At 33.8% G+C, this 27,936-nt stretch overlaps 2 protein-coding genes and 1 long non-coding RNA gene across 3 annotated transcripts; 2 read left to right on the top strand and 1 right to left on the bottom strand.

Moving 5' to 3' along the window:
* Nucleotides 1–94: 94 nt before the first annotated feature.
* Nucleotides 95–24,428, bottom strand: LOC143069674 (protein ARV1-like). The gene is made up of 6 exons (XM_076244428.1): nucleotides 24,289–24,428; nucleotides 11,841–11,960; nucleotides 2,818–2,980; nucleotides 2,403–2,481; nucleotides 1,572–1,714; nucleotides 95–224 (listed from the first exon to the last, which is right to left on the bottom strand). Exons 1-6 carry the CDS (start codon nucleotides 24,367–24,369, stop codon nucleotides 112–114), a joined length of 699 nt encoding a protein of 232 aa, XP_076100543.1. The 5' UTR covers nucleotides 24,370–24,428; the 3' UTR covers nucleotides 95–111.
* Nucleotides 17,958–19,966, top strand: LOC143069672 (uncharacterized). Its single transcript, XR_012976457.1, has 2 exons — nucleotides 17,958–18,096; nucleotides 19,179–19,966. It is a non-coding gene; the product is annotated as an uncharacterized LOC143069672 (long non-coding RNA).
* A 157-nt stretch (nucleotides 24,429–24,585) lies between the features above and the next one.
* Nucleotides 24,586–26,943, top strand: LOC143069675 (ribonuclease P protein subunit p20-like). The gene is made up of 2 exons (XM_076244429.1): nucleotides 24,586–24,684; nucleotides 26,509–26,943. The coding sequence occupies exons 1-2, from the start codon at nucleotides 24,656–24,658 to the stop codon at nucleotides 26,924–26,926; spliced, it is 447 nt and encodes a 148-aa protein (XP_076100544.1). The 5' UTR covers nucleotides 24,586–24,655; the 3' UTR covers nucleotides 26,927–26,943.
* The last annotated feature ends 993 nt before the right edge of the window (nucleotides 26,944–27,936 follow it).

The raw sequence follows: 27,936 nt of genomic DNA, 5'->3' as shown, positions 1-27,936 counted from the left end.
CAGCTTATTAATTTCTTTAAACAATATGAGGGTTCAATGTTTTGATTGTGAGCATTATGAACATCCAGAACATTGCTAGATATAAAATACAGACTGAAACTACTTATAAGTTTATTTGAACGCAAAATGAAAATTATAAATTATGCTGCCAGTTGTAGACGCTATGACATGACTTGAAATGACAACAACTGCACTAAAAATAGCTGGCCATGAAGGACATAAAACTGAAATAGAAAAAAAAGTGAATATATCATTAGGATAATCATGTAAATAACATCAACAGTAAAAATGATTATGCACCAGATGTGCATTTCAACAAATAATGGTCTTAGATTAGATAATATTAAAAAAAACACTATTTGTTTATTCTATAAAACAGTGATCACGGTAGGTTGACTTGCAATTGTACTTTAACAGAAACAAACGCACATACATAGTCTCGACTCTTTTCTTAAATTATAGAAACAGTGACCATATCGCGACCTATAAATATGCAAATAACTGGACATTGAAAATGAACTCCATGTCAAATAAAATCTCTATTTAAGAATTGAATGCTTCTTTTTGTAAATTCATTGGGGTGTAAAAGCGTTGACCGTAGTACATTTTGTATGAAGCGCGGAAGCGCTTGATTCTAAAAATGTGCGCACGGTCAAAGCTTTTACAACCCTATGAAGTTACAAAAAGAAGCTTTCAATACTTATAATTACATTTTTGAGCTATGATCAAGAAAACACGAATTTTATATTGTTTTTATTTAATTCACCTGTGCACTTTATTGTGGGACCACGTGTTATCATGAATGAACAGTTTTATTGAGTGATGCAATTGCTTACGGAATAACATGTAATGTGCAGTTAGCCAATCAGAATAAAGTATTAAAATGAAACATACATCTAATGTAATTATAAGACTATTAAATTCACACACAAAAAAATATACAGACGAATAATAATTATTGTAATCTTCAAACTAAACTTGATTAGTTGCTCTTCTATAATCATTCCTGTTAGTCATGTTATAACCGAGGACTTTGACGTATTGAATAACAAACAACTTAATGGGTTGTTAGTCAAATGCCAAAATCAAAAAGAACTACGCATTATTTATCTGCTGCTTCGGCTAACTTGGACGCCAGATTTTATTGGCGGAAGAAGCCAACGTACCAGGAGAGAAACTTTGACTTTCAGACAGGAAAACTAGCTTTATGTGGTAAACACATCTCGACAAGGAAAAGTTGACACGATCAACGCAGGCGATCTCACTTTCTTGGTAGGTATGTTCATGATGTACGGGAATAGTACATAGCCTGATGTAAACCCTTTTTAATAGGGTATTTTTAACATAATTTAACATAAATAGTTCAAAGGTTAATTTTACCAATCGACGGAGCATCTCCCAGGCGTTTAAACACATTTTCTACAAATGTAGCAATTTTGATTCCCTTATATCTAAACCAAATAAATCTGATCCAATATATAAAATGATATCTACATAACTGGTGGTTCCATGAAAGAGACCTTAAATAAGAAATGCATAACCTTAAATAATCATTAAAAAAAGTAACTTACCACGAAAAGCTTGAACATTTGATGCACAGACAAATATTGCTGTTAACCACACATACATCTCGTTATAACCCCAAAACACAGCAGGGATCACCAATACCTTACCAAAATTTGACAACAAAATGGCTCTTACGATTTCATTAAATCTACAAACAAAATATAAAGAAAAGGGTATTAACGATTTATCATTATGCATAGACATTTGTCACATCTTCGTTTTTACATGCTTGTTTCTCAAATTTCTATATTTAAATATAAAGCACCACGAGTAGTTGCAGTTCCTAATAACCTTAATTAATTTAAATGTGTCCGTTCAATATCTGTATTAAGGACGTTTTAAACAAGTCAACACTTTTTTTGTTATACAGTTTTGGAAACATTAATCAATTATGATATTAAAAAAAAAAGAATACGTTGCAGCAAAGAGTATACAAATTTTAAATCCTGTTTATAACAAAATACAACTTAGTATTTTTTTTGTATTTTCTATTTTATAGATAAGTTTGACCTTGCCACGCTTTTGGTAGTCCGGCGTTTGATTTAGTCCATTACTATCTTAGAACTTTTCAATAACACTAGCTCATTGTATAATCAGTATTTATATAATTACCTCAGGGTATAATATTTTTGTATTAATACGATTAGTTTAAAACTAAATGTGACAGAAAACGCCCCAAAAAATAAACTTAAAATTGGCCGTTTAAACTATGCTTTACTGTCTTCAAAATTACATTAATAACCCAAATATTCTAAGTGTGATTGAGATTGGTGTAAATATGTAAACAAAAAGGATCTGATAATTAGGGTGATGTAACCTATTCAAATGAAACTTACCCAAGTTTTTCCAAGGAAGGCTTTATCCTACTGGCGATGGCAAACACCATCAATATGACACATATACATATAACTAGTTCTGAAAAAAGTACAATATAATAGCAGTGAATAAAATTGCGTTTCGTTCGTTTCTGGGATATTTAAAATAATAAAAAGAAATTGAAGGAACTCTTTGAATGAATAAGCGTAATCCAACTTAGTAGAGACCTTAGTTTTAATGAAATTACTCAAATCAATGAACTTAAAATTAACACACAAAAAACAATAGATATACACCAAAACGATATTATATTGCAAACATTTCTTTAACATTCTAATCTAATCATCAAATTGAATTTCAAAGAGTACTTATTGCATGTAATGACTCTTTTTCTGAATAAAAACATCCTTTCATAATTTACGGATTGTTTTATACCTATAACGGCTATAAAATAGTTGAAGTAGAGATCCCATTCGAATGCAGAGTATAAAACGCTATCTGGCATAGGCCTGTTGATCTGGTCTCCGTTCTGTCTCTGATGAACAAGTTTTGTGTATGCGTCAAAAAGTAACAATATTGAAGTTAGTTTCCATTGAGCCTGGAAGATAATTGAATAAAAGAAATTAGGACATGAATGCAGTTTGTATGTAATGATTAGAACTGTGAAGACTCTGAAAAATAAAGGTAATAGAAGTATGCCGCTGTTCACAAGTCATCAATTCTAAATTGTCGTTAACTGAATTCCCTAAGGTTTGGTTTTTGACCCGGGTTTGTGACCCGGGTTTAAACCCGGGTCACAAACCAAAACCTTAGGGAAACACGTCAACTATAAGAGGACAACAACTGAACATACTTTTTGTACTTTGTACAGTACTATTCTCAATTAAACTGCAAAAGTCATATCTTTACCATTCATTTTATTATTTGCTGCATATTACTAGTACTTCACAGAACTATTTTAATGACAGCTATGTTAAAATTCAATCTAGTTTTAACTATACAACCATTTGTGTGTGTACTTCTCTTGTTTTATGCCTTGACATGTTCTTACACGGTTTATTATAATTCAAACTTATTCGAACAAACTTAATACATGGGAAAGTAAATTCAAATGGTAGCATGTGTCAGTTTTCTCATTATAGATACCAACGATGTTGGGTACAATAACATGCTGTTTTTGTCATTTTCACAGACGAATATATGAAACGCAATTTGTAACACAAATACAGAACTCCAAGGTAAAATAAAAAGGGGAAATAAATAAAAAGTGACAAAATCAAAAATAATCAATAAAAGGAACAAGTAAAAAACAAATGTCATGTCATGGATGACACAGGCAATTTCCGAACAAAAATGGTGTATTAAATCATCAGAATAAATTGCAGTTCATAAATTGATTGATTATTGAATGCTTTCCGTAGTATCTTTGCAAAAGACTATATCGCGACGTTTACCTTTCTTATCCCAGGCATAGATTACCTTAGCTGTATTTGGAACAACTTTTTGGAATTTTGGATTCTCAATGCTCAACTTTGTACTTGTATATTATAAATATTTTGATGTGAGCGTCACTGGTGAGTCTTATGGAGACGAAACGCGCGTCTGGCGTACTAAATTATAATCGTGGTATTTTTGATAACTATTTACTATTCATATACGAGCAACTGTAATTTTTGTGATATGTTAACTGAACATGGAGCATACTAGTTCTTAGTCTCTCAATACTTTGTCGGTCCAATAACAATATATGTTACATATTTTCATTCGATTGCTCAAAAACACGTATTTCTATATTTAACACAAGATAGATAAACAAAACCTTAACTGCTGAAGTCAAAAACTTGTAAGGGTGACGTGGAACCCAGTATCTCGACTACTTTTGCTGTTGTCTATGTTTTCAGTGTGATTAGGGAATACACATAATAGATTTACAGTCAATGAAATAAAACTAGAGGCTCTAAAGAGCCTGTGTCGCTCACCTTGGTCTATGTGAATATTCAACAAAGGACACAGATGGATTCATGACAAAATTGTGTTTTGGTGATGGCGATGTGTTTGTAGATCTTACTTTACTGAACATTCTTGCTGCTTACAATTATCTCTATCTATAATGATTGGCCCAGTAGTTTCAGTGGAAAATGTTAGTAAAATTTACAAAGTTTATGAAAATTATTAAAAATTGACTATAAAGGACAATAACTCATTAGGGGGTCAATTGACCATTTCAATCATGTTGACTTATTTGTAAATCTTATTTTGCTGAACATTATTGCTGTTTACAGTTTATCTCTATCTATAATAATATTCAAGATAATAACCAAAAACAGCAAAATTTCCTTAAAATTACCAATTCAGGAGCAGCAACCCAACAATGGCTTGTCCAATTCATCTGAAAATTTCAGGGCAGATAGATCTTGACCTGATTAACAATTTTACACCCGGTCAGATTTGCTCTAAATGCTTTGGTTTTTGAGATATAAGCCAAAAACTGCATTTTACCCCTATGTTCTATTTTTAGCCGTGGCAGGCATCTTGGTTGGATGGCCAGGTCACCAGACACATTTTTTTAACTAGATACCACAATGATGATTGTGGCCAAGTTTGGATTAATTTGGCCCAGTAGTTTCAGAGGAGAAGATTTTTGTAAAAGATATCTAAGATTTACGAAAAATGGTTAAAAATTGACTATTAAGGGCAATAACTCCTAAAGGGGTCAACTGACCATTTCAGTCATGTTGACTTATTTGTAAATCTTACTTTGCTGAACATTATTACTGTTTACAGTTTGTCTCTATCTATAATAATATTCAAGATAATAAAACAAAAACAGTAAAATTTCCATAAAATTACCAATTCAGGGGCAGCAACCCAACAACGGGTTGTCAGATTCATCTGAAAATTTCAGAGCAGATAGATCTTGACATGATGAACAAGTCAGATTTGCTCTAAATGCTTTGGTTTTTGAGTTATAAGCCAAAAACCACATTTTACCCCTATGTTCTATTTTTAGCCATGGCGGCCATCTTGGTTGGTTGGTTGACCGGGTCACCGGACACATTGTTTAAACAAGATACCCCAATGATGATTGTGGTCAAGTTTGGTTAAATTTGGCCCAGTAGTTTCAGAGGAGAAGATTTTTGTAAAAGTTAGCACCGGACGACGGACGACGGACGACGACGGACGACGGACGCCGGACGCCAAGTGATGGGAAAAGCTCACTTGGCCTTTCGGGCCAGTTGAGCTAAAAATCAGAATGGTTTATGACCTAATAAATGTTTAAAAAATTTTACCTCCAGACTGTATGTTAAATTGAAGGAAAACAAAGTTCTTTTACAAGGTATATATGCAAAATAGGAAATAATATTTCACAAAATGTCATTTTAGATAATAAACAAGCTTCTGTCCAAGTTTGGAACAAATCCATGATACTTTTAAAGAAGGTAATCTAACTTTTCAAAACTTTGACCACAGAGTTAATGTAGTGTTAAGTGGCAGACATTTTTCTCCTGCTTACTATTATTTGATCATAAATCATAATCAAGCGTATGTCCAATTTTGGTACAAATCCAGAATAATTAAAGAAAGTCATTTAAATTTCAAAAAAACTTCAACCACAGAGTGAATACTTTTGGCCGCCGCCGAGGACGACGATGAAATGTTAGATCGCTATGTCTCGCTTTTGCAACAAAATTCGCAGTCTCGACAAAAATCGCTTTGGATGCAAGAGTTTACGACGTGCTGTTATTTTTGAATGGTAAATCATATCTGATAATAATCAACTCTGTTCAGTTGAATATTTCGCCAAATGTCATGCACTTGTGTGCACCGAATGTAAAACTTTAATGTAAAAACAATTCTATCATGGAAAACCTTGAACTTAAATTAGTCAACTTCGGTTTTTGGAAATTTTGTTATCTCTTTGTCTCATAAAGAGACCGTTATTTCAAACAGACATAATACACATTTCGATTTTCAAATGAATAACTCGATGTGTGTCGAATATGGATCAAAAACTGTTTGTTTTTTAAGGGCATGTTAATCATCACGAGTAATGGTAGAGTTGGTATCATTTTAAAGGCCAAATTACATGGTGATACCTAAAACAAATCCGTTTCCATTTTGTTATTTTAAAAAAAAAAATAAGATGGAGTTGTTGCGTTACAAATTCGTACTTATAATAGATATAGGAATTTATGGTGTGAGTGCCAATGAGACGATTCTCCATCCAAATAACAATTTATAAAAGTAAACCATTATAAGTCAATGTACGTCCTTTAACACGGAGCCTTGGCTCACACCGAACAAGCTATAAAGGGCCCAACAATTACTAACTGTAAAACCATTAAAACGGGAAAACCAAGAAGTTTGTTTTCATTTTCTGTGACAGCTTCAATATTTAATTGATAAGTGTCAATGATTTGGTCCAACAGAAAGTGTGTATTTGAAAAGCACAAAATGAATAGCCTTAATGTCCTGCTAATTTCTACAAAATGTTCATCAACTTTGCTTTCTATCGTGGTCTTTGACGAAACTACAAATGCGTAAGGATATTTCATGACTTCATGCGTTGACATTAACATAAATACAGAAACAAGTAGCTAATTGTAACAAAAAACGTTCGTATATGACTTAACATGTGAAATTTAAAATTTAAATAATTATATAACTTGTTTTTGTTATTCTGATCATGAAATCAGAGACATGAAAAAATCATTTCAGTCTGTATCATGTAATTCAATATACAATGCGCGGAAAGTATTCTCATATTCTTTAAGCATTTCATATTCCTTCACTGTTTGACATTTGTGATTGGGTACTGATTTTCATGAACACGTCACTTATTTCTTTTGGTAGCTTTAAATAATAACGCTTGAGACCAGCAAGTTGGAAAGTGCATATTATTTATATGCGTTTATTTATTAAGTTTTACCTTCAATATTCTTTACTTGAAGATAACATAGTTTAGTAGCACTTGAATGACAATTCGTAGTACTACGCTTTTTATAACTGATAAGCCATTTTGACATTATTTTAATAGTCAACAAAGCTGCGTATTCGGATTATAATGTTGGTTTTGTCGCTTCTAGTGTTCGTACTATTGGTATATGATAGTCACGGGGAAACATCTACATGTGATAGAAAAATAGAATCCCTTCGCAAAGACTTGTAACGATTGGAGAATGAGAACAAAATAATGACAGAGCAGTTGTCAGATTTTCAAAGAATTAAATCGGAGATAAACAAAATGTCAGATGATATAGTCGAATTACGCTCTACGCGTAAGTATCTTAATTGTTTTCAAATTTTTCTTTGTCTTGTTTTTCTTCTTAATAAAATACATTTAGCATACAATGTACGAGGAACTTATTGAACAATAAATCCTATAGATAAAAATGTGACCGACATTGCGGATGAAAACTTTGGCAGCCACTGGAAACTGAGGGGGTGTTTGATAGGGATAAAAAAAATCTGTCTCGCTAACGACCAACTTCGAACCCTTTAAAAAATGTGTTGCAAAATGTCCTTTAAAATGAAAGAGTACAGTTGAGTCATGAAGGAAAATAATAGTTTCCACTACAACACGCTTTAAGAAGTGTTTTTCGTGTCATGCGGTGGGGTTTTGCTAACAGTTATTTGGCAATAAATTTTATTGACAGATTGGGATTTTCCTTTGAACACCATTTGTGATTCTTAATAACGGACTCTATGGATCACATGTGTATGGTCAGATTCGAAACAATCCGTGTAAATTAAGTTTAATAGAAAATTTGAGAAAAAAAACCTTCATGATTTTGTGAACGGAGAGAATGATTCATATTAGAAAATCACATTTTTTTTCCTCCCAGATTCGAATCCGGGATCTTTATGTTTCAGGTCAGCTCTCTAACCAAAAGAGCTAAATAAGAAATTCCTAGCTTATCCGATTCAGCCTGACTAATTATATACTACTTGTCATGTTTTGAGTTTTTTGTCAGATTTTTCGAATCCTCTTTTATTTGATGCGTTTCCCCCGTTATAGTTTGTAACCCGGATTTGTTTCTTTTATTAATCGATTTATGAGTTTCGAACAGCGGTATAGTACTGTTGCCTTTATTTATCCATTTTAATGGCTAAACAGTTTTTGCCCGTTGACCCCCATTTTTCTGTTTATTTATCTTTTACTTGTATAATTAATTATAAGTCATTGGTAAATAAAAATATAAAATCCTTGTTATTTTTTAATAGTTTTGAGAACTTTAATTTGTCAATGATAAATCTATGAAAAAATCAAGAGAGAACATTTTCCCGCCAAACTTTCAATGGCTAATATCTCGAAAACAATCACATTGACCTATATATATATTTTTTTTTTGCATTTTTGGTTCCTTTATTTATCCCCTATCAATATATACTAGTGTTATGAAAAACTTATTTCGAAACTGAGAAGCGAACCTCCTTAAGCACAGTAATCCCGTCGGTCACCCTTTTCCCATCTCAAGAGTAGTCATACCATTATGACCTTTAACAAGACATCATCTAGTAAGATATCATCTCTATTGCCATCGTGGTTTTTTTTTCAGAAGGGCGCGAAATGTTACTAAAGAGCATAATAAATTCACATTTAAAATCAAATCTTTTTCACCTGGATTTCATGTTGCCGTGCTAAGCATACCTCAACTCGTATTTCAAAGTATCAAAAAGAAGTTATATTGACAGATCGATTTGAAAACTGTAAAAGCGTAATAATTTACCTCTATTGCATGGACCACTACATGTCCACATTTGAGATCATGTTGTTCAGCAGTTGCTGGGGAAAATGTGACGAAAATGTTTAAGTTAATTCAACAAGGTGAAAAAGTTCAATGGATCGGCAAACAGGAAGAAATTTTTGGACAGATCCTAAAAAAATACACGTTACATTTATTATATATATATATAATATACGATGTAGACTGATGGGTGTTGTCCCCTGTCTTGATACCTACGCTCAAGGCTATCGATCAGATTTGAGACATATTCATCACAAAATTGAGAAAGGAAATGGGGAATGTGTCAAAGCGGCAACAACCAGACCATAAAGCAGACAACAGACGAAGTCCACCAATGGGTCATTAATGTAGCGAGAAACTCCAGCACCCGAAAGTGTCCTTCAGCTGGCCCCTTAACAAATATGTATACTAGTACAGTGATAATTCACATCATACTAAACTCCGAATTACAGACAAGAAACTAAAATTAAAAATCAAACCAGACTAACAAAGGCCAGAGGCTCCTGACTTGGGATAGGCGTAAAATTGCCGCCGGGTTGAACATGTTTATGAGATTTCAACCCTCCCCTATACCTCTAACCAATATAGCAAAGTAAACGCATAACAATACTTACATATACATATCAGTCTATATATGATGTCATTCTTTTCATAATTTTCTGGGGAATATAAAGGCAACAGTAGTATACTGCTGTTAGAAAAGTATGACGAAAATATTGTGTGTGACGAACGGCCAGACGAATAAGATGCATTCATTGACCCGATGAGTACTTACTTTATGAGTAGAGATTTAATTATTAAAAAAAACATAATTCAAATGTTACCCTGGAGAGGCGAAATATACCAGAGGGATATTCATATAAATTAGTCGAAAATAAACAGACAACGCCATCGCTAAAAAAGACAAACACAAACACAAAACACCATAGAAAACTATATACAAAGACTGAGCAATACGAACTCTATCAAAAACTGAAACTATCTAAATACTGTCTTCAAAAATAAAGATGATATTTTTCAGGGAAAAGGGAAATTAGCAGCAATCAAGTGATAGCCTTCCATGCGTACCTTTCAATTGATATTTCTCCCTCTGGAATCAACCACCCGATAAAATTTGACAAAGAGATGACAGATAAAGGACAAGCTTACAACCCTTACACTGGAGCATATACTGTACCTGAAACTGGGGTCTATGTATTTACATGGACAATTATTGTAGTACATACAGTTTGCGATACCGGGCTTGTCTTGAATAATGCTGTTATTGGAAATCTTATCCCGACTCTCAGCATGATAATGACTACGCATCAGCAACACAAATAGTCGTAGTAGAGGCTAACCGCGGTGATGCTGTTTCCGTTCGAGCTAAAACGGGCTGTTCGTCCATCATAGGCAATACAGCAACACGATCCGCTTTCAGCGGCTGGAAATTGTTATAATAAAACAAAATCCTTGTTCGACAGGTTGTTGTGTCAAGAAACCAGTGGTAATATTATTTCATAGTCGACAGTATTATATATAGATTTATAGGTTCAAATGTAGAGATTTTATATTCAAACCTACCTATCGTAGATATTTGTAAATGTGTTTTCTTGCTGAATTATTCAGAACATATTTGTCTATTCATATAAAGAAAAAAAAAATCAAAAATTTTTATTGAAGTTTTTTAAAATACCCGAAAGGTATGCGAAAGAGGTATAACACTGTTTTGACTTAATAAGGATGATTTCTCTTCAAATAATTTCTATAAAGCCATGTCATACTATTGGTATGAATTCCACATTTGTTTATCAGACATTTCTCCGCCTACTGTGCATAACATACTTCCCCGAAAAAGGCTAATAAAAAATGTATTGGTACTTAAGTATAACAGAGGGGTGAAAGATACTAGAGGTACATTTAAACTTATAAATCAAAAATAAACTGACAACGCCAATGACTTAACAAGAAAAAGACAAACAGACAAACAATGGTACACAAAACACAACACAGAATAATAAAGAACCCCGCCAAAACCTAGGTTTGATCTCAGGTGATACGGAATGGTAGGCAGATCCTGCACACATGTAGCACGCATCTTGTTGCTCATGATAGTACAAACCGGTAATTCATATGTCTTATTTACAAGATTAATAGTTGTTTGCTTGACGTCCATCTACAGATATTGATTGCATACCCAGGACGCTTACAAATTAACAAACAATCTTAAAAGTAAGCTCTAAAAAATAGTTCTGTGTTGAAGAACGGGAAGTTTGGACCAGCACTGGAAAACTATGACAGGTTGGAGAATTGACATACTCCCTACATACTCCTAAAATAAATTCCGTACTAGTTTTTAATAAGAAATTGTGGTCTGATTTCTAATGAGTCATTTATCCCCTAGAGTTAAAAAAAAAATAAAGAGGTATATATAAGCATAAAATCTTAAAAATACGATAAGAGCGACATTTTCGTAATACAAGACTTTTCGACCATAAGTGACTAGCAATTTAAAGATCATAATCAGCCAATCACACGCCCTTAATTAACCTTTGTTTTGCTTTTAGATATGAGAATATCTTTTAACCATTGTTTTAATAGTTTTAGTCATTTGATTTTTGTGGAACTCGTTCAGAGACATAACTCATTTTCAGTACTGGAAGCAATTGTAATATCTATTATCATGACAAATGGATCAACAGTATTAGTTGTTGTTCGGTACAAGCTTACCTGGGTTGAGTTATTGCTGAGAACATGCTGAAATGCTTCTCTCTTCAACAATAAAGCATCAAGACATATGATAACTGGGTCAAACTCAATATATTTGTCTACAAGCTCTTTACAGTGGATCTAAAATTTAACAAATATATATATGTACTTATCATAATAACATTCGTACTTTCAACATATACGTAATCTTGGCACGGAGATGTATAAAAATACATTTTTCTCCCTGGTGCAATCCTCTTATTTATGCAATAATCTGTCTATACTTTTCAGTTTTTGTTATAAGCTATTCGACTTTTTTATAAATTTGAAATTTTGTCTAGAGTATCACTGAAGAGCCAACTATTGTCGAAATACAACGTACACACCTGGTGCAGTAAAATTAGTACCGTAAATGTTGTTGACTCGATGATACATAACTAGTAAACGGTAATCATGGTAATTAGAATTTAGAGGTGCAAAATAGTTGAAACAAATATTCAAAAGAAATTTTTATTTTTCTTAATGCTCCTTTCGTAACCAAAAATTTATACGCCTGGCTTGGACATATCATGGTATGAGCTTTCCTGTTGAAGGTTACTCTAGGTAAGCGCTTATGACGTTTGAAATCATGATATGAATTTATTTTCATTTTTAAAACATTCTAGATCTATAAAACAAATATTGTGAATCTATTTGTCATTCCCAGTTTTAAAATCTTGTCCATGGTTTTGGTAATATCTCAAAAACAATCCTAAAATATATACGTAAAAACTGGATTACAACTATGTATGGATACAATCTGTCCATCAACTTTCAGGGTTCTTGTATGGAAAATAAAAGAGGTGTTAATCACACATTAATGGTATCATCTTTTGTCACCTTTTCTGAAACTAAAATCTAAGGAAATGCAAGTTCTGGAATATCGGATCAACTGGGAGATATATATTCCATATGCATACGCTGCTTAGAATTTGCTTCTTAACATTTAATAGAAAGTTCTCGATTTGAAAGCTCGAATTATCTTTTTGTCGTAAATAGTTATCAAAGGTACCAGGATTATAATTTAGTACGCCAGACGCGCGTTTCACCTACAAAAGACTCATCAGTGACGCTCATATCAAAATAGTTATAAAGCCAAACAAATACAAAGTTGAAGAGCATTGAAGAGCATTGAGGATCCAAAAGTGTGTTATTCTCAACCGACAATCATATTTAATTCTAGATGTAGGTCAGATATCAGGAGTTGATTTCACAAAACTTTGATCATGTTTTGGGATTCTGGTCCACTAGTACTACTCGAACAGATCGTCTTGAAGCAGCGGATGAATAATGTGTTATGCAGTATCGTTTGTTCTCCAAATAAATATAAAGTTAAGTTTCAATATTATCATTGTCATATTCCCGAATATGGCAGTTATACTGAATGAGAATTTGCATTGCTGTGCGGCTTATCTCGGTGTTTTGTGCATTCCCTGTACATCCAACATTCATGGATTTATTTTTTGTGTTTCTGATATAGTCTCGGTTTGAAAATCTGTTTTGTGTTATCGTTTGCAGTCCAAATAATTATAAAATTCCCTATCCATACCATTATTGTCATGAAAATTGTTTGGACGAATATTGTTAAAATAATTGAAAAAAGTTCGAGATTGCATGTTAGCTACGTAAGCGCGTCACTGATTCCGATATCCTTTTGTGTTTGTCGTTAATGGAATATGTTCATTGTTGTTTTGCGGTTTGCATTTTGTGTCGGCTGTTATACTATTTGTGTGCGCTGTATTTTTGTAACATAGTGTTTTAGCGATATTTTTTTAACATGTTCTGTACCAAGTCATGAATATGGCAGTTGTTATCAAATAGCTCGTTTCTACATGTTATATGTATGTCGGCGTTTGTGGTTTGTTACACTTCGGTGTTCCCGTTGTTCCTTTGTTTTCCTATTATATTTAATGTGTTTCCCCAGGTTTTGATTTGTAACCCGGATTTGTTTTCTCTCAATCGATTTATGACTTTTAAACACCAGTTTACTACTGTTGTCTTTATTGACTCGGGATCCACCGGTGTACTCCTTTTGCCTTCCATGACTCGGGATCCCATGCTTGTGATATTAAAGGTACATTTGTAATATTCCTATATGATTTATGATTTGAATCTTTTTCCCCAGATATGGAGTTGGCTCATCAGACGAGATTAACTACTCCAGACTCTGAGGCACTTATTGGCCGTACAGTAAAAAATGGTATTTTAAAACTGTATCGGCACTTAAAAATAAATGATTGGGTTCTGTGGATGATTACTTAAAAGTTTGTATGTAGATTTGTTAACAGTTTGTAGTGTGCAGTTGTCTTAGATATGAAGACAAAGCGTTCGATCCACATCTTAATAGTATGAGGAATGAATAAGTGTTTATATACTTCAACTATAGTACTAAGAATTTTTGAAATACTAAGGCTTTCCTACCTCAGGCATAGATTAATTTAGCTGGATTTGGCAAAACTTTTAGGAATTTTGTTCCTCAATGCTCTTCAACTTCGTTCTTTATTTGGCCTTTTAAACTTTTTTGGATTCGAGCGTCACTGATGAGTCTTTTGTAGACAAAACGCGCGTCTGGCGTATATACAAAATTTAGTCCTGATATCTATGATGAGTTTATTGCCTGATCTTGTTAGCTTGGGAAGTCCACGTCCCACTGATTGTGTTTGCCGTTTTTGGCACAACCTTTTTGATCTTTTGGTCCTCGATGCTGTTCAACTTTGTACTCGTTTCGGCTTTCAAACTTTTGTATTTGTGCGTCACACATAGGTCTTGTGTGGACAAAATACACTTCTGGCGTATTAAAATTTTGAACTTGTTGCCTTTTGTTGGCTGTTGTTCGTGTGATTCTTTGTCAATTGTGTTCTCCAATTTATTTATATTTTAGTCCTGTGTTGTCATTTTGATGTTATATTTCACATGGCCATAAAAGTGCGAGGTTTGGCATGCCACAAAACCAGGTTCAACCCACCATTTTTTCCTTTAAAAATGCCCTGTACCAAGTCAGGAATATGGTCATTGTTATATTATAGTTCGTTTCTGTGTGTATTACATTATAACGTTGTGTCGTTTGTTTTCTCTTATTTTTGAGGGTAAATTCACATTGCGATAAGACGTGTCACGGTACTTGTCTATCCCAAATTCATGGATTTGGTTTTGATGTTATATATATATGTTATATTTGTTATTCTCGTGGGATTTTGTCTATATGTGTTACATTTTAGTGTTATGTCGTTGTTCTCTTATATTTAATGCGTTTCCCTCGGTTTTAGTTTGTTATCCCGATTTTGTTTTTTGTCCATGGATTTATGAGTTTTGAACAGCGGTATACTACTGTTGCCTTTATCTAGTACGTGTTGGACGGGGAATTTACAAAGCTATAGGTAATTGACGAAAAAAGAAGATTATATCGCTCGCCATTCGTTGTTTTAAGAATCCAGAGGTAATTAGTGAAGCAAGTAAGTGAACATTCAGGGTTTCGTGATTTGTAGTTCCTGTAGTAAACATGGTAAAATACTGCTGACTGGCATATCTTATTTATGTATCGTTGAATTTGATTGTAATAATATGGTACCTAGACTACTGAGACTTATACTAAAAGTTACTCAAATACACTAGTAAATGCCATGGATTAACTCACTGTGGATAATTCATGTTGATGCGTCCCCAGATCCCAACTGTTCTTTGAGCTTCTTTAAGCTTTGTCTCTTGTCTGAGCAATGTGATTGTGTCATTATAGATCTTGGCTGATGGTCAAATAGTTATCAAAGGTACCAGGCTTATAATTTGATAGGCCAGATGCACGTTTTGTCTACACAAGACTCATCACTGACGCTCAAATCTTAACAATTAGAAAGCCAGACAAGCATAAAGTTGAAGGGTCAAAGTATCTGCTAACAGTATCCGTCTCTATAGTGTGGCCATGGGGTGGTATATGGTATCGATTATACCACCTATTATCGTTATGTAGATAGAAATCATTTGCCAGACCTTCTACACTGCGCAATTGTGCTACTTGATAAAGGACCAGAAGGTCTTAGTGTTCCAGTTTGGTTTTGAACTTATGAGGTCATGGGCTTCAAAAAGTTATGTGAGCTTGACGAATACTTATCTGGAAATTTAGCATTTAATGATTGTAGCGTTGGTACACTTTTTTGCAACTTGCTTTTGCTTTTTTTGTGTTCTCTCTGTCTCTGCCTTATTGTATTAGTTTGGGTAGTTGTTAGAGATGGCAGGAACTATATAGTAGTTCAATTATCCGTCAATGCACACTCTATACTTGATTAGCATTGTACCAGGGATCAGTACCAGACCAATAGTACAACCAACATAGTCCCAGTCTTTAAGAAAGGTGGAAAACACAGTACACACAGCAGCAAATTATCGTCCAGTGTCCTTGACATCCATCACATGTTAGCTGCTAGAGCACATAGTCAACAGTTCTATCATGGGCCACTTTTACCAAAACACCATCATTTGCGACGAACAACATGGTTTTAGTACCAAACTATTATGCGAGTCCCACCTGGTAATAACTATACACGAAATAGCTAAGAATATGGAGAACGGCGACCAGACATACATCATCCTGTTATACTTCGCCAAGGCCTTTGATAAGGTACCACATGCTAGACTACTTCATGAAATGGATTACTACGGGGCAAGAAGTTTCTAGCTTCAATGGATAAAACAGTTTCTGTCCAACATGGCTCATTGTGTGATTCTCGAAAACCACTCTTGACGTGGTATCTGGAGTACCCCAAGGGTACTAAGATGGACCCCTTACTCTTTCTAGCCTATATCAACAACCTCCCAGACGCAACAACATCAAGCGCTCGACTGTTTGCTGATGACTATCTACACTTCCGCCGCATTAGGAAAACAGAAGATACAGACTTGCTGCAAATAGTTATCAAAGGTACCAGGATTATAATTTAGTACGCCAGACGCTGGAAGAATGGGAACTAAAGATACATCTCAATGATACTGATCTTGTTATCAAATGATGTAAACATGAACCCTGGACCCTGAATGTTTAGATACAAGTGGAACTGTTTATCCATGTGGCACATGCGACCAACCAGTAACATGGCAAGAAAGAGGTATCGTGTGTGATACATGCAACCAATGGTACCACGTCAATTGCCAGTCTATGCAAACCAAGTCATACTTAGAACATGTAAATGACTCAGCCATTGTATGGGATTGCATCATGTGTAATTGTCCACATTACTCCACCTTCTGCTTTTCTTTAGTTTTCAGCACCTCAAATCAATTTAGCATACTATCAAATATCGTCATCAACAGTCCAACACCTGGTATCATAAACCACTACATACATCAACGCCAGAGAGGAAAAGAAAAAAGAGCAAGATGATAAAAATCCTAAAACTATACGGGTATTAAACGTCAACTTCCAACTATAAGAAACAAACAGGGTGAACTGATTAATCTTATTGTGCTTAGATTAATCAGTTCACCCTGTTTGTTTCTTATAGACTGGAAGTTGACGTTTAATACAAGCACAAAGCCAGACATTATTTTTGGAACTGAGACCTGGCTAGATGCATCAATTAGACAATATACGTATAGTGTCTTGAAATATGAAATTTATTTGTATGAGGCTAAGAAACTGGGGGAAATGCGAGGTTCTACCGAGCATTTCCCCCAGTTTCGTGCCGAATACAAATAAATTTCATATTTCAAGACACTATACGTATATTGTTTTTATACTGAAATCGATAAAAAAATATAAAAAATAAATATCGTAACATATTTATTGTTAAAAAGAAGAAAAAGTGTTCAGAATTTCCCTTTTGGGGTACAATTTATGGGTATTTCCCTTTATAGCGTAGTAATTTAAAAAGTCCAGGCGATAAGACATTGATATTTTTAGGAAATTGAAATAGAAAATGAACAAGATTAATTACAGAGTGACATTTAATAGATATAATATGTAAATTAACAGTTTGAAGACATAAAAAGTTTAAATTTACAAAAGTTTGACAAATGTTACTACACGTTGTGATCCAACGGTATTTGGCGCGCGGCCATTACTGTTGAGGCGGTTTGTCCATGTAAACATTGAGGGAGTTGATATGGAGAGTAGCGCCATAAAACATGGAATTAATACGGCTCGACATGTTGGTTTGAGAGCTAATAGAAGGTGCCATCATATCAAGGTTGTTATGTTGACTGACAGGCTGAGACAAAGATGGGAGGACTGTTGAAGCTGATGTGCACGGTAAGTTTGGCCCGGTGGAAGTGTGACAAGTTAAAGATTCCTCGCTGCTTGTATTACTTAACAAATGTGAAATTTTTCTCTGTTTGTTTTCTGAAATTGAACTATAACTGTTTATGGAATTCACATTCTTGTGACCCGAAATTTGCATAATGTCCGTGTCAGGAATTTCATTTGATCTAAGTTTCTGAACGAGATACTTTCGGGCACTGTGGTTTGTTAACCGCTTGTTCTCATCTAGCCCGCCTTCAATCTTCATGGATTTCACTATTGCACCCATTTTTCTCTCTCCTATTTTCTGGCGAAGAAACCATATTTCGGAGCGTGTGTCGGCCAATGAAATGGTGCGCGGTGCCAAGTAAAATGGGTCCTCTGCATCACAGAAATTTTGTGGCCTCTTGGATTTATATATTTCATAATACTTAATTGGATCATGATCCCCATTTGTTCCATATATTTTTGGGGACACTTCTCTAACATCTGCGACATTTGCCCCTGAACGAGTTTTGGTTTGTCTTTCATTCAATTCTAGGTATTTTGTGCCATCAGATGCTGTGTTTAAAGTAACATCTCCCCAACTGAAAAAAAACAACAGTGTTATCATATTTTTTACAATTTGAAAATTTAATAGTTTATTTATGAACAGTTACACAAGTGGACTATGTCAATCACAGTTAACAATGTCATGATATTAGACAATTAGTTTTTATTTTGCTGTAGTCCAAATAATTATGACATCTTGAAAGGCTATTATATATTTTTCTTTGACGCCATACATCTATAGAAAGGCGGAAGACGTCAAAGCAAAAAAATTATATAGCCGTCCAAGGTGTCATAATTATTTGGACTAATTTTGTTTGTAGATTGACAAAAATGTATCTGATATTTGAGCCTTCTACAATGTATAGAAAATATATAAAGGGCCAAAATGTTCTATTTTAACAAGAAAACAAAATGTCTTATTTAATCGTACACTTTATGTCATGTTTGTTGTGTATTTTAATTTTATTATTATGAATTATACTCCAATCACCTTAATTAAGTGGCTAGTCTCATTTAAATTTTGTATTTATTTATATTTTCAGATTCTGTTCTGCTATATAGCTAGCTGCAAAAAGTTGAACACTACAAATGTACCATTCACTAACTAAGGAGTTGTAACATGTATTCGTCTGAATTTGATAGATATTTGCAAGTGATCTCAAGTATTCTGCTAGAATTACTTATAGAATTAAAAACTCGAAGCTGTGACAGAAACTTTTTATACTAAATGTATGATGCAAAATTTCACTGGCAGTAGTTTTTAACAGATGAAGATGTGATACAAACATACATGAAGATAATAATAGTAAAGAATGAGTTGGTATTAAGTTTATTCATCGAGTGGATTTATTATGCATGTACAAATGTATTATTCAGTGTATTAAAAGCGACAACCAGATGCAGTTTGTACACTAAATATGTTACACGTAACTGTTTACCACAAAACATGTATAACTGTGCGGGCGGAAAGTGGCGTTCAATCAATCAATCAACTGATGAAAATTGGATTACATTCTAGAGCAAATGTGCATTAAAAATTATCATTGTGGTTGCTACTGGAGCAAATGTGCAGTAAAATTTATCCTTGAGGTTTCTACTTGAGAAAATGTGCAGTAAAATTTATCCTTGAGGTTTTTAGAGCAAATGTGCAGTAAAAATGATCCATGTAGTTTCTACTAGAGAAAATGTGCAGTAAAAATTATCCTTGTGGTTTCTAGAGCAAATGAGCAGTAAAAATGATCCATTTAGTTTGTACTAGAGAAAATGTGCAGTAAAAATTATCCTTGTGGTTTCCAAATATTTTATAGAAATAAAATGTGATTTATTCCTTTGATTTTTTTTCTGCATGTTTTAAAAAAAAGAAACAATGTGATGTGATATGATTGCTTATGAAACAACTGGACAAGATTTAGGAGATAAAGGTGTGTGTTAACAATAACTTTAAATTTTATTTCTTATAAAAACATACCGAAGTGAGTAATGTTCTGAGACACCTCTCAGTCCAAATTGAACACAATTGTTCAGCCATACTGTGTTGAGGAGGGCTTTTGGAGAATTGTCACCAAGAACATTCTTGTCAAACAACATGGCAATCTCCTCATCTGTTAATGGCTGGGCCCTTTTAGGTTTGTTGCCCTTGCCTTTTTGTTTCAATAGTTTTTGCTTTGCCTTCAATGTTTCTCTGGTAAGATGGAAACTCTCATCATTATCATCTCCCATGATAGAGTGGCCATATTTGTGGCGCCTCAGTTTTCTTTCTACACTACTTATGAAGCCACGGATAGTGGACGGTTCATACTCTTGGCCATCTTTTTTTCTTACAGTTAAAACAAAGTTAGACAGAAGCGAGTCAAGCTCAACGACTGGTATAGTTTGTATTTCTCTTGTTTCCTTTTTCTTTTTAAGAAACCTGGTAACCAATGCTAGATCATAAAAGGATTTCTTTGCAGTGTTTTTGTTTTGCTGTTTGTCTAGAAAGTTTTGTACACCATTGTCATCAAGATGTAAAAACTCTTCATCAAACTGTTTATCTTCAAGTTCCATGTTTTCATGTGTTGTGTCTGGAACAGTTGGAACCGTTGCAATACATGTATTTGTAGTTTCAGTGGTGTTTGTTTCAAGGGAGTGTTCAGGACATACTTCAGTACTTCCTTGATCAGCCAACATATCTATTTGGATCAGGACATTTTCCAGATCTTCATCAATATCTGGATTAACATCTTGTTCGTCTTGTAATAAATTCATAGGAGACCACAGGAGATTGAAATTTGCGACTTCGTCCGACATTTTCTGGAAATTTAGCAGACGAAGTTTGGGGGGAGGGTTTATGGCATTGGAATATGTTGGCTTTTCAAGAATGCATTGAAATTGTCAAAAATTATAAAAACAAACATATAATTGGTGTAAGAAAACACAACTATCGAATCTATTATTATTTTTTTTATTATTTCTATTATTTAACACCGACAGTTTATCGACAGTTTAACGATTGTTGACACAATTCCCAAGGAAGTGACGTGACATTGTTAAAAAGTAGTTCCGGTAAGTAGGCGTGGCCTATAGGTCAGTCGAGGTCATTGACGTATAAAGCTTACGTTTATACGTATAGCTTTATCTGTATAGTAAAATAGCTAATTGCAGTATAATAAAAGATACACAATATTTCCAGAAGAATATAATATTTACAGGAAAGACAGGAACTTAAGTGGAGGGGGAGTACTCATAGACGTGAATGATTCATACATTACAGCTTCAGTACCAGAACTGCAAACCGACTGTGAGATTGTTTGGTGCAAGGTGGATATTGATTGGTCATAACATTGTCCATCTCTCCAGTTATTACAACCCTAAACATCAAACCAAAAGAGATATACTGAATATGGAATAAGCATTGAAAGAGCTAGCAAAATAAGAAATGCTTTTATCATCTCAGCTGGTGACTTCAATCTACCAGGCTGGGACTGTCTAGCAAAGAAATAAAGTTACGCACTCAATGAGTTGCAAATCACGAAAAGTTTGCTGACATATTGGATTATTGGATGATAATGGCATGGCACAACTTGTAAACAAACCTACTAGAGGACCAAATACACTGGACCTTGTTGTAACAAATCATCCAGATAGCTTCATGAGAGTTGAAACCTTACCCGGACATTCTGACCATGATATCGTTTTTGCCGAAGTAAATCTTAATCCCCGTAAATTAATTCCAAAAACCGAGGATTATACAATTATACAGGAAGACAAATTGGGAAAATATGAAAGTTGACCTAAATAACCTACATAAAGATATCATCTCAATGAATGAACAGAAAGAGGGAACAAATGCAATGTAGACACATTTTCAAACTAAATTGGAAGAAAGCATAAGTAAAAATGTACTAAAAAAGACCGCCAGAAAGAAGGATGGTAGTCCCTGAATTACAACTGACATCAAACGCCTAATAAGAAAGAGGGATAGATGGTATATGAGAATGAAAAAATCTGGAAATGGAGGCGACAAAAACAAATTCAAAGAACTAAAACGTCGCACACAGAGAGAAATCAGGAAAGCTTACTGGAATTACATCGACAGTATAGAAAAACCAAACTGCATGAAGAGATTCTGGACCTTTTAAGGCTTTATAAAACACAAGAGATCAGATGGGATTACAATACCTCCCCTAAAATATAATGGAACTCTTCAATCAGAACCAACAGAAAAGGCAGATATACTCAACGGACAATTTCAGAAAGCCTTTTCAGACAAAACCAACATATCAAACCAAGAATTCCAAAAGCAGTGTAATATGTCTGGTAACTTTCAAAACATCTCCGACATCAATATTACAGAAAATGATGTGAACAAACTTCTGAAAAACCTAAATCCAAACAAAGCAGCTGGACCAGACAGCATAACACCTCGAGTCCTTGAAGAACTTGCATCAAACATAGCTCCAATACTGACAATTATATTCTGCCGCTCATATCTTACAGGGGATGTGCCAAGTATTTGGAAATCAGCGAACATCTGTTCAGTGTATAAGAAAAGGAAGAAAAACGATCCAATTAATTATAGACCAGTTTCACTCCCCTGTTTATCATGCAAACTAATGGAGCATATTGTAACTAGTCACATTATGTCTCATGCTGATGCACAAAACATCATGTATCCTTTACAACATGGCTTCCAGAGAGGACTATCATGTGAGTCACAACTCATTGAATTCATCGATGACATAATTGTCTCATAATGGACTTCTCAAAGGCATTTGACAAGGTTTGTCATAGCCTTCTCATCCACAAACTGAATCATTATGGGATAACAGGTAAAACAAATGAGTGGATAAAGAACTTCCTCGATGATAGAACACAATCAGTAGTGAAGGAGGGAGAAACATCAACCTCGATACCTGTGGAGTCCGACGTACCCCAAGGATCTGTCCTGGGACCGAGTCTTTTCCTATTCTATATAAATGACATGCCCCAGGGGATCCAATCAACTTTACGACTGTTTGCTGGTGACACAATTGCGTATGTCACAATTTCATCCGATGCAGATTCAGAAAACCTTCAAAAGGACCTTGACAAACTAGCTGAATGGGAAACGAAATGGCTCATGAAGTTTCATCCTGATAAATGTAACGTACTCGTCATCTCCAAAAAGCGAACACCAGCTAAATACAGTTACACACTACATTGCCATAACCTTGAACATGTTGCAGCAGCAAAATACCTGGGATGTACCATTGCAACAGATCTAAAATGGGGTAAACACATTAGCAACATCTCCTCCAAAGCAAACAATACCATCAGTTTTCTTTAAAGGAACTTAAACATCTCCAACAAGTCTATATAAAAGAAAAAGCATATGTGTCCCTCGTCAGACCAAGATTGGAATATGCTAGTTCAGTATGGGACCCGTACCAACAAAAGGATATTTATAGATTGGAAATGGTCCAAAGATGAGCAGCAAGGTATATTACTAACAGATACCACAACACTTCATCTGTTAGTGACATGCTTGAACATCTAGAATGGACTACACAACAAGAACGAAGAAAACAGAGCAGACTGATAATGATGTACAAGCTTAATAACAACTATGTAAAGATTGATACATCAAATAAACTGATATATACCAAATGAACGTCCTTCCAGGAATAACAACGAAAAAGCATTCAGAATTCCATCATGCAAAACAACAGTTCGAAAGGAGTCGTTCTACCCGTCGTTCTATCCTAGAACAATAAGAGAGTGGAACACCTTGCCCAACTGTAAGGTCTCTGCCCCGAGTCCTTAATCTTTCAAGGCTCAGCTCTGTCAGTAAATTAAATTGACACGTTTTTATTTGCACTTGTATATAAATCTCACCTAGTTTTTGTTTTTGTTTTTGTTAAATTTAAAATTTTATTCATGCGCGCACTCCATAAACGTGGCAGAACAGTCAAAAAGTTGACGATGGCCGCTTACTGGAAGAAGAAGGACAAAGATGTCTGTTTGAGTTGCGCACGAGTCAATTTCACTTTAGAACAGAGTTTGACTCGTAACCGGGAAGAAGAAGAAGACATGTGAAATCGTGTGGCAACAAATCGAAGTTTAATATGTGATGCATTCAATGTTTTGGTATGCTATGGGTTATAAATTGTCTTCTAAATATGAAATATTACTTACGCAGTGTTCCAGTTGTATTATATCTTTAGAGTAATGTCTATAAAGACTATTACACTTTGTTCCGCAGTTGATGCATTTCATTGTTTATAGCGGATGTTTACATTAGTAAAATAATAAACGAAAGGTGTATGGACAGTCCAAATTATCCGTATTTTTATTGTTCACTGATCGCAATCAAGGAAAAATACATATTACATTAAATCAATATTTCTAATATGAAATGTGCATTTATCTCAACATACAGTGACAACTTTATACAGATTCCTTGTTTATGCAATCCGTATCTTACCCGTTTTTCCAACGGTTCTTTTCCGATTTAATTAGTTTTATAATTGTTTTGATATTTCCGGTTCTTATAAAAACAAAAATGATTTCTGAAGAAGAAGTAAAGCCAAAGTAAGTAATACTGTTACGTTGTTAACAAAATAATCGATTACTCATTATTTATTATACAGATTATTTTAACAAATATCTATATGTTTAAGGTGATCATGCAGCCAGAATGTAATGGTAAAAATGTGTCTTCTGTTTTTCTCTCTTGATATGTTGATAAAAGTAAACTGTCCAAAAGATTCCAATATTTTTTTTCCTTAAAATGTCAGGAAACATGCATACAGTCACTGTTATTTTTCTTTCTTTGATACTAAATGGGAACATATAATAAAATAATGACTTACAAAAGTAACTTAAATTGACTCTTTCAAGAATTTGTATAGTCTAACTATACACATCCTTGACTCTTTGTACAACTATTGTGAACTTCGGAAATTGAAGGTTAATGTAAATAAAAGCAAAATTGTAGTTTTTTTTTCAAATATAGTATTAAAATATAACATTACTGATTTAGAAAAAAAGTCACACATGCCATGTACATGATGTACGATGTTATCCACAAAGGTCAAAAACATATTTTATCTATAGAATGCCATGATCTTTTAGATAAAATTAATTGTCTGCTTGTACCGTTGTGTATGTAATTATTGGTTATAACACAGGGTGAAAGACTGGTTAGGATCACAGTCAGTTGAAAGAAAATGCTAATTACTGCTGATTAATGTTGGTGTCTGTTCACTGTTGATTGTCCTAAATTCTGTTATAGCCTACTAATTTTAAACTATCTTGTTTGTTGAAAGCTAATTCTAGATCTCGAACAATTAAGCTCTGTATGACTATCTATTTGAAGAGTGCATGGAAAGCTAGATCTGATATTATTGGTTAGTTACAACATGTATTTTTGTATTGTTCTCTGTTACCAGTCTTTTGTCACATTATGTATATATATTATGTATTGCCATATATATATATCATGTTCTATATGCTTTTGCAAATAAAATATTTGTTCAACTAGACTATATTTTTCAAAGTCCTATTTTTCCCATAACCCCTTTACCATTACATTATAATAAAATTCACAAACATTTATGAATTACAATTAATATATATCTTTATTTTGATTCCTTATAAATATATTTTTTATTGGGGCCGGATCGACTTAAAATAAGGTCCGGATCGACTTTGGTCAGGATCGACATGAAAGCTATTATTTTATATATTGATCAATAACAACAACAAAAATTATTATAAGGTTCATCATAACAAATGGACAAATATGGCTGTATTTACACCTCAAATACTACGCTATATACATACTTACATGTACCTGTGCAGTATGGAAAGTTTTAAGACCTGGCATCCACTAGATATATATAAAATTTTTAATTTTGCATATCAGAACATAAAATTGTTTTTAGATTTTGATGGACTTTGGGCATTTTTTTCCTTTCTGCAGACAATGTAAAATAAACAAGCACCTGAGTTGCATTTGATACGATCCACTTAATTCCTACCTTTCACTCACCTATAAATGTGTAGATATCTATTGTCCATGCCAATCAAGGACAATCAATACAAAACAAACCAGTTGTTACCTGAGAGGAAGCATCTCAAAGTTGTTTCCCAACTTAGTTAATTTTTACACCTTCTGCAGGAAGGAAAAAAAAATGCCCATTATATAATCCAAACAAGATTTCATCACCTCACTGGACAGTCCATAACAATTCAGCTGGCCTCACTCTGAATGAGGTACTTCTTCCAATTGAGTCAGAAATATAGTGTGAGATGTGCAGTAGTGATTTCACATCAAATACCTGTACTCCTTCATATTAAAAAAATATGTTGATGCATATTCTTTTTAAGTTTCTTACATTTTTATTATTTTAGGAGTAAATTTGCAGAAATAAAAGATTTAATAGATAAAGAGGAGTTTTCTCTCCGTAAAAGATTGCCAAGAAAACTACCAAAGAGAACAAATGATGTGTATGTGTCAAGAAGAACTAATTTCAAACAACAGCTGGAGAGATGTCATAAACTAATGAATTCTGGAAATGAGGTGTATATTCATGGCTTAGGTGCAGCTATAAACAGGGCAGTTAATCTTTCATTAGAAGTGAAAAAATCTTCCATAGGAAATGTGGAAACAGAAACACAGACCTCCACAGTGGAACTTGTGGATGACTTAGAACCTGAAACAGATGAACATGAACCAGAAATCTTCATAAGAAATAATTCAGCAGTTCATATAAAAGTGTTCAAAGTTACAGGGACTTCTGTAGAACCTGACCAAATACAGTTACCATAATAAATTAATAAGTCCTCTTTTTAATTCATTTTATTGCTAGTTTATAGATCTCAATACAAACCAAAAGCAAGAATAATTAAATAAATCAGAGCTCAAACACCCAATCAATTTGTCAATTTCAGCTTTCAAAATTCCAATTCATGAATAGGAAAACCCAAATTATTATCAAAAATATGTGTTATCAACCCTTTTTGTACATGTAGCTGTCAAATGCATTGTTTACAATAATAAATAAATAATGTTGCATAATTTATCTATTTTTATACGACCGCAAAAATTGAAAATTTTTTGGTCGTACATATGTATATTGGTATCACGTTGGCGTCAGCCTCCTCGTCCGAATACTTTAAGTTTTCGCACTATAACTTAAGTGTAAATAGAAATCTATGAAATTTTGAAAAAAGGAAGTTTGGGATTGATTTTGGGAGTTTTGTTCCAACTGTTTAGGAATTAGGGGCCAGAAAAGGGACCAAATAAGCATTATTCTTGGTTTTTATACGACCGCAAAAATTGAAAATATTTTGGTCGTGTATTGGTATGACGTTGGCGTCGTCGTCCGAATACTTTTAGTTTTCGCACTCTAACTTTAGTAAAAGTGAATAGAAATTCTATGAAATTTTAACACAAGGTTTATGACCACAAAAGGAAGGTTGGGATTGATTTTGGGAGTTTTGGTCCCAACAGTTTAGGAATAAGGGGGCCAAAGGGTCCAAAATTAAACTTGTTTGATTTAATCAAAAATTGAATAAGTGGGGTTCTTTGATATGCCGAATCTAACTGTGTATGTAGATTCTTAATTTTTGGTCCCGTTTTCAAATTGGTCTACATTAAGGTCCAAAGGGTCCAAAATTAAACTTAGTTTGATTTTTACAAAAAATGAATTCTTTGGGTTCTTTGATATGCTGAATCTTAAAATGTACTTAGATTTTTGATTATTGCCCCAGTTTTCAAGTTGGTCCAAATCAGGATCCAAAATTATTATATTAACTATTGTGCAATAGCAAGAAATT

The sequence above is a fragment of the Mytilus galloprovincialis genome, chromosome 3, assembly GCF_965363235.1.
Source record: "Mytilus galloprovincialis chromosome 3, xbMytGall1.hap1.1, whole genome shotgun sequence".
Classification (NCBI taxonomy): domain Eukaryota; kingdom Metazoa; phylum Mollusca; class Bivalvia; order Mytilida; family Mytilidae; genus Mytilus; species Mytilus galloprovincialis.
The sequence above is the reverse complement of the archived record's forward strand: the minus strand, read 5'-3'. Positions and strand labels throughout refer to the sequence as shown.

Excerpts from the sequence above, each read along its gene's own strand:
- LOC143069675 (XM_076244429.1), top strand. The coding sequence starts at position 24,656 with ATGATTTCTGAAGAAGAAGTAAAGCCAAA. Across the intron at positions 24,685-26,508 it reads GAAGAAGAAGTAAAGCCAAA|GAGTAAATTTGCAGAAATAA; the intron begins GTAAGTAATACT and ends TTATTATTTTAG.
- LOC143069674 (XM_076244428.1), bottom strand. The coding sequence starts at position 24,369 with ATGAAATGCATCAACTGCGGAACAAAGTGTAATAGTCTTTATAGACAT. Across the intron at positions 2,981-11,840 it reads TCAGCAATAACTCAACCCAG|GCTCAATGGAAACTAACTTC; the intron begins GTAAGCTTGTAC and ends ATTATCTTCCAG. Across the intron at positions 225-1,571 it reads AAATGTTCAAGCTTTTCGTG|TTTTATGTCCTTCATGGCCA; the intron begins GTAAGTTACTTT and ends TTTCTATTTCAG.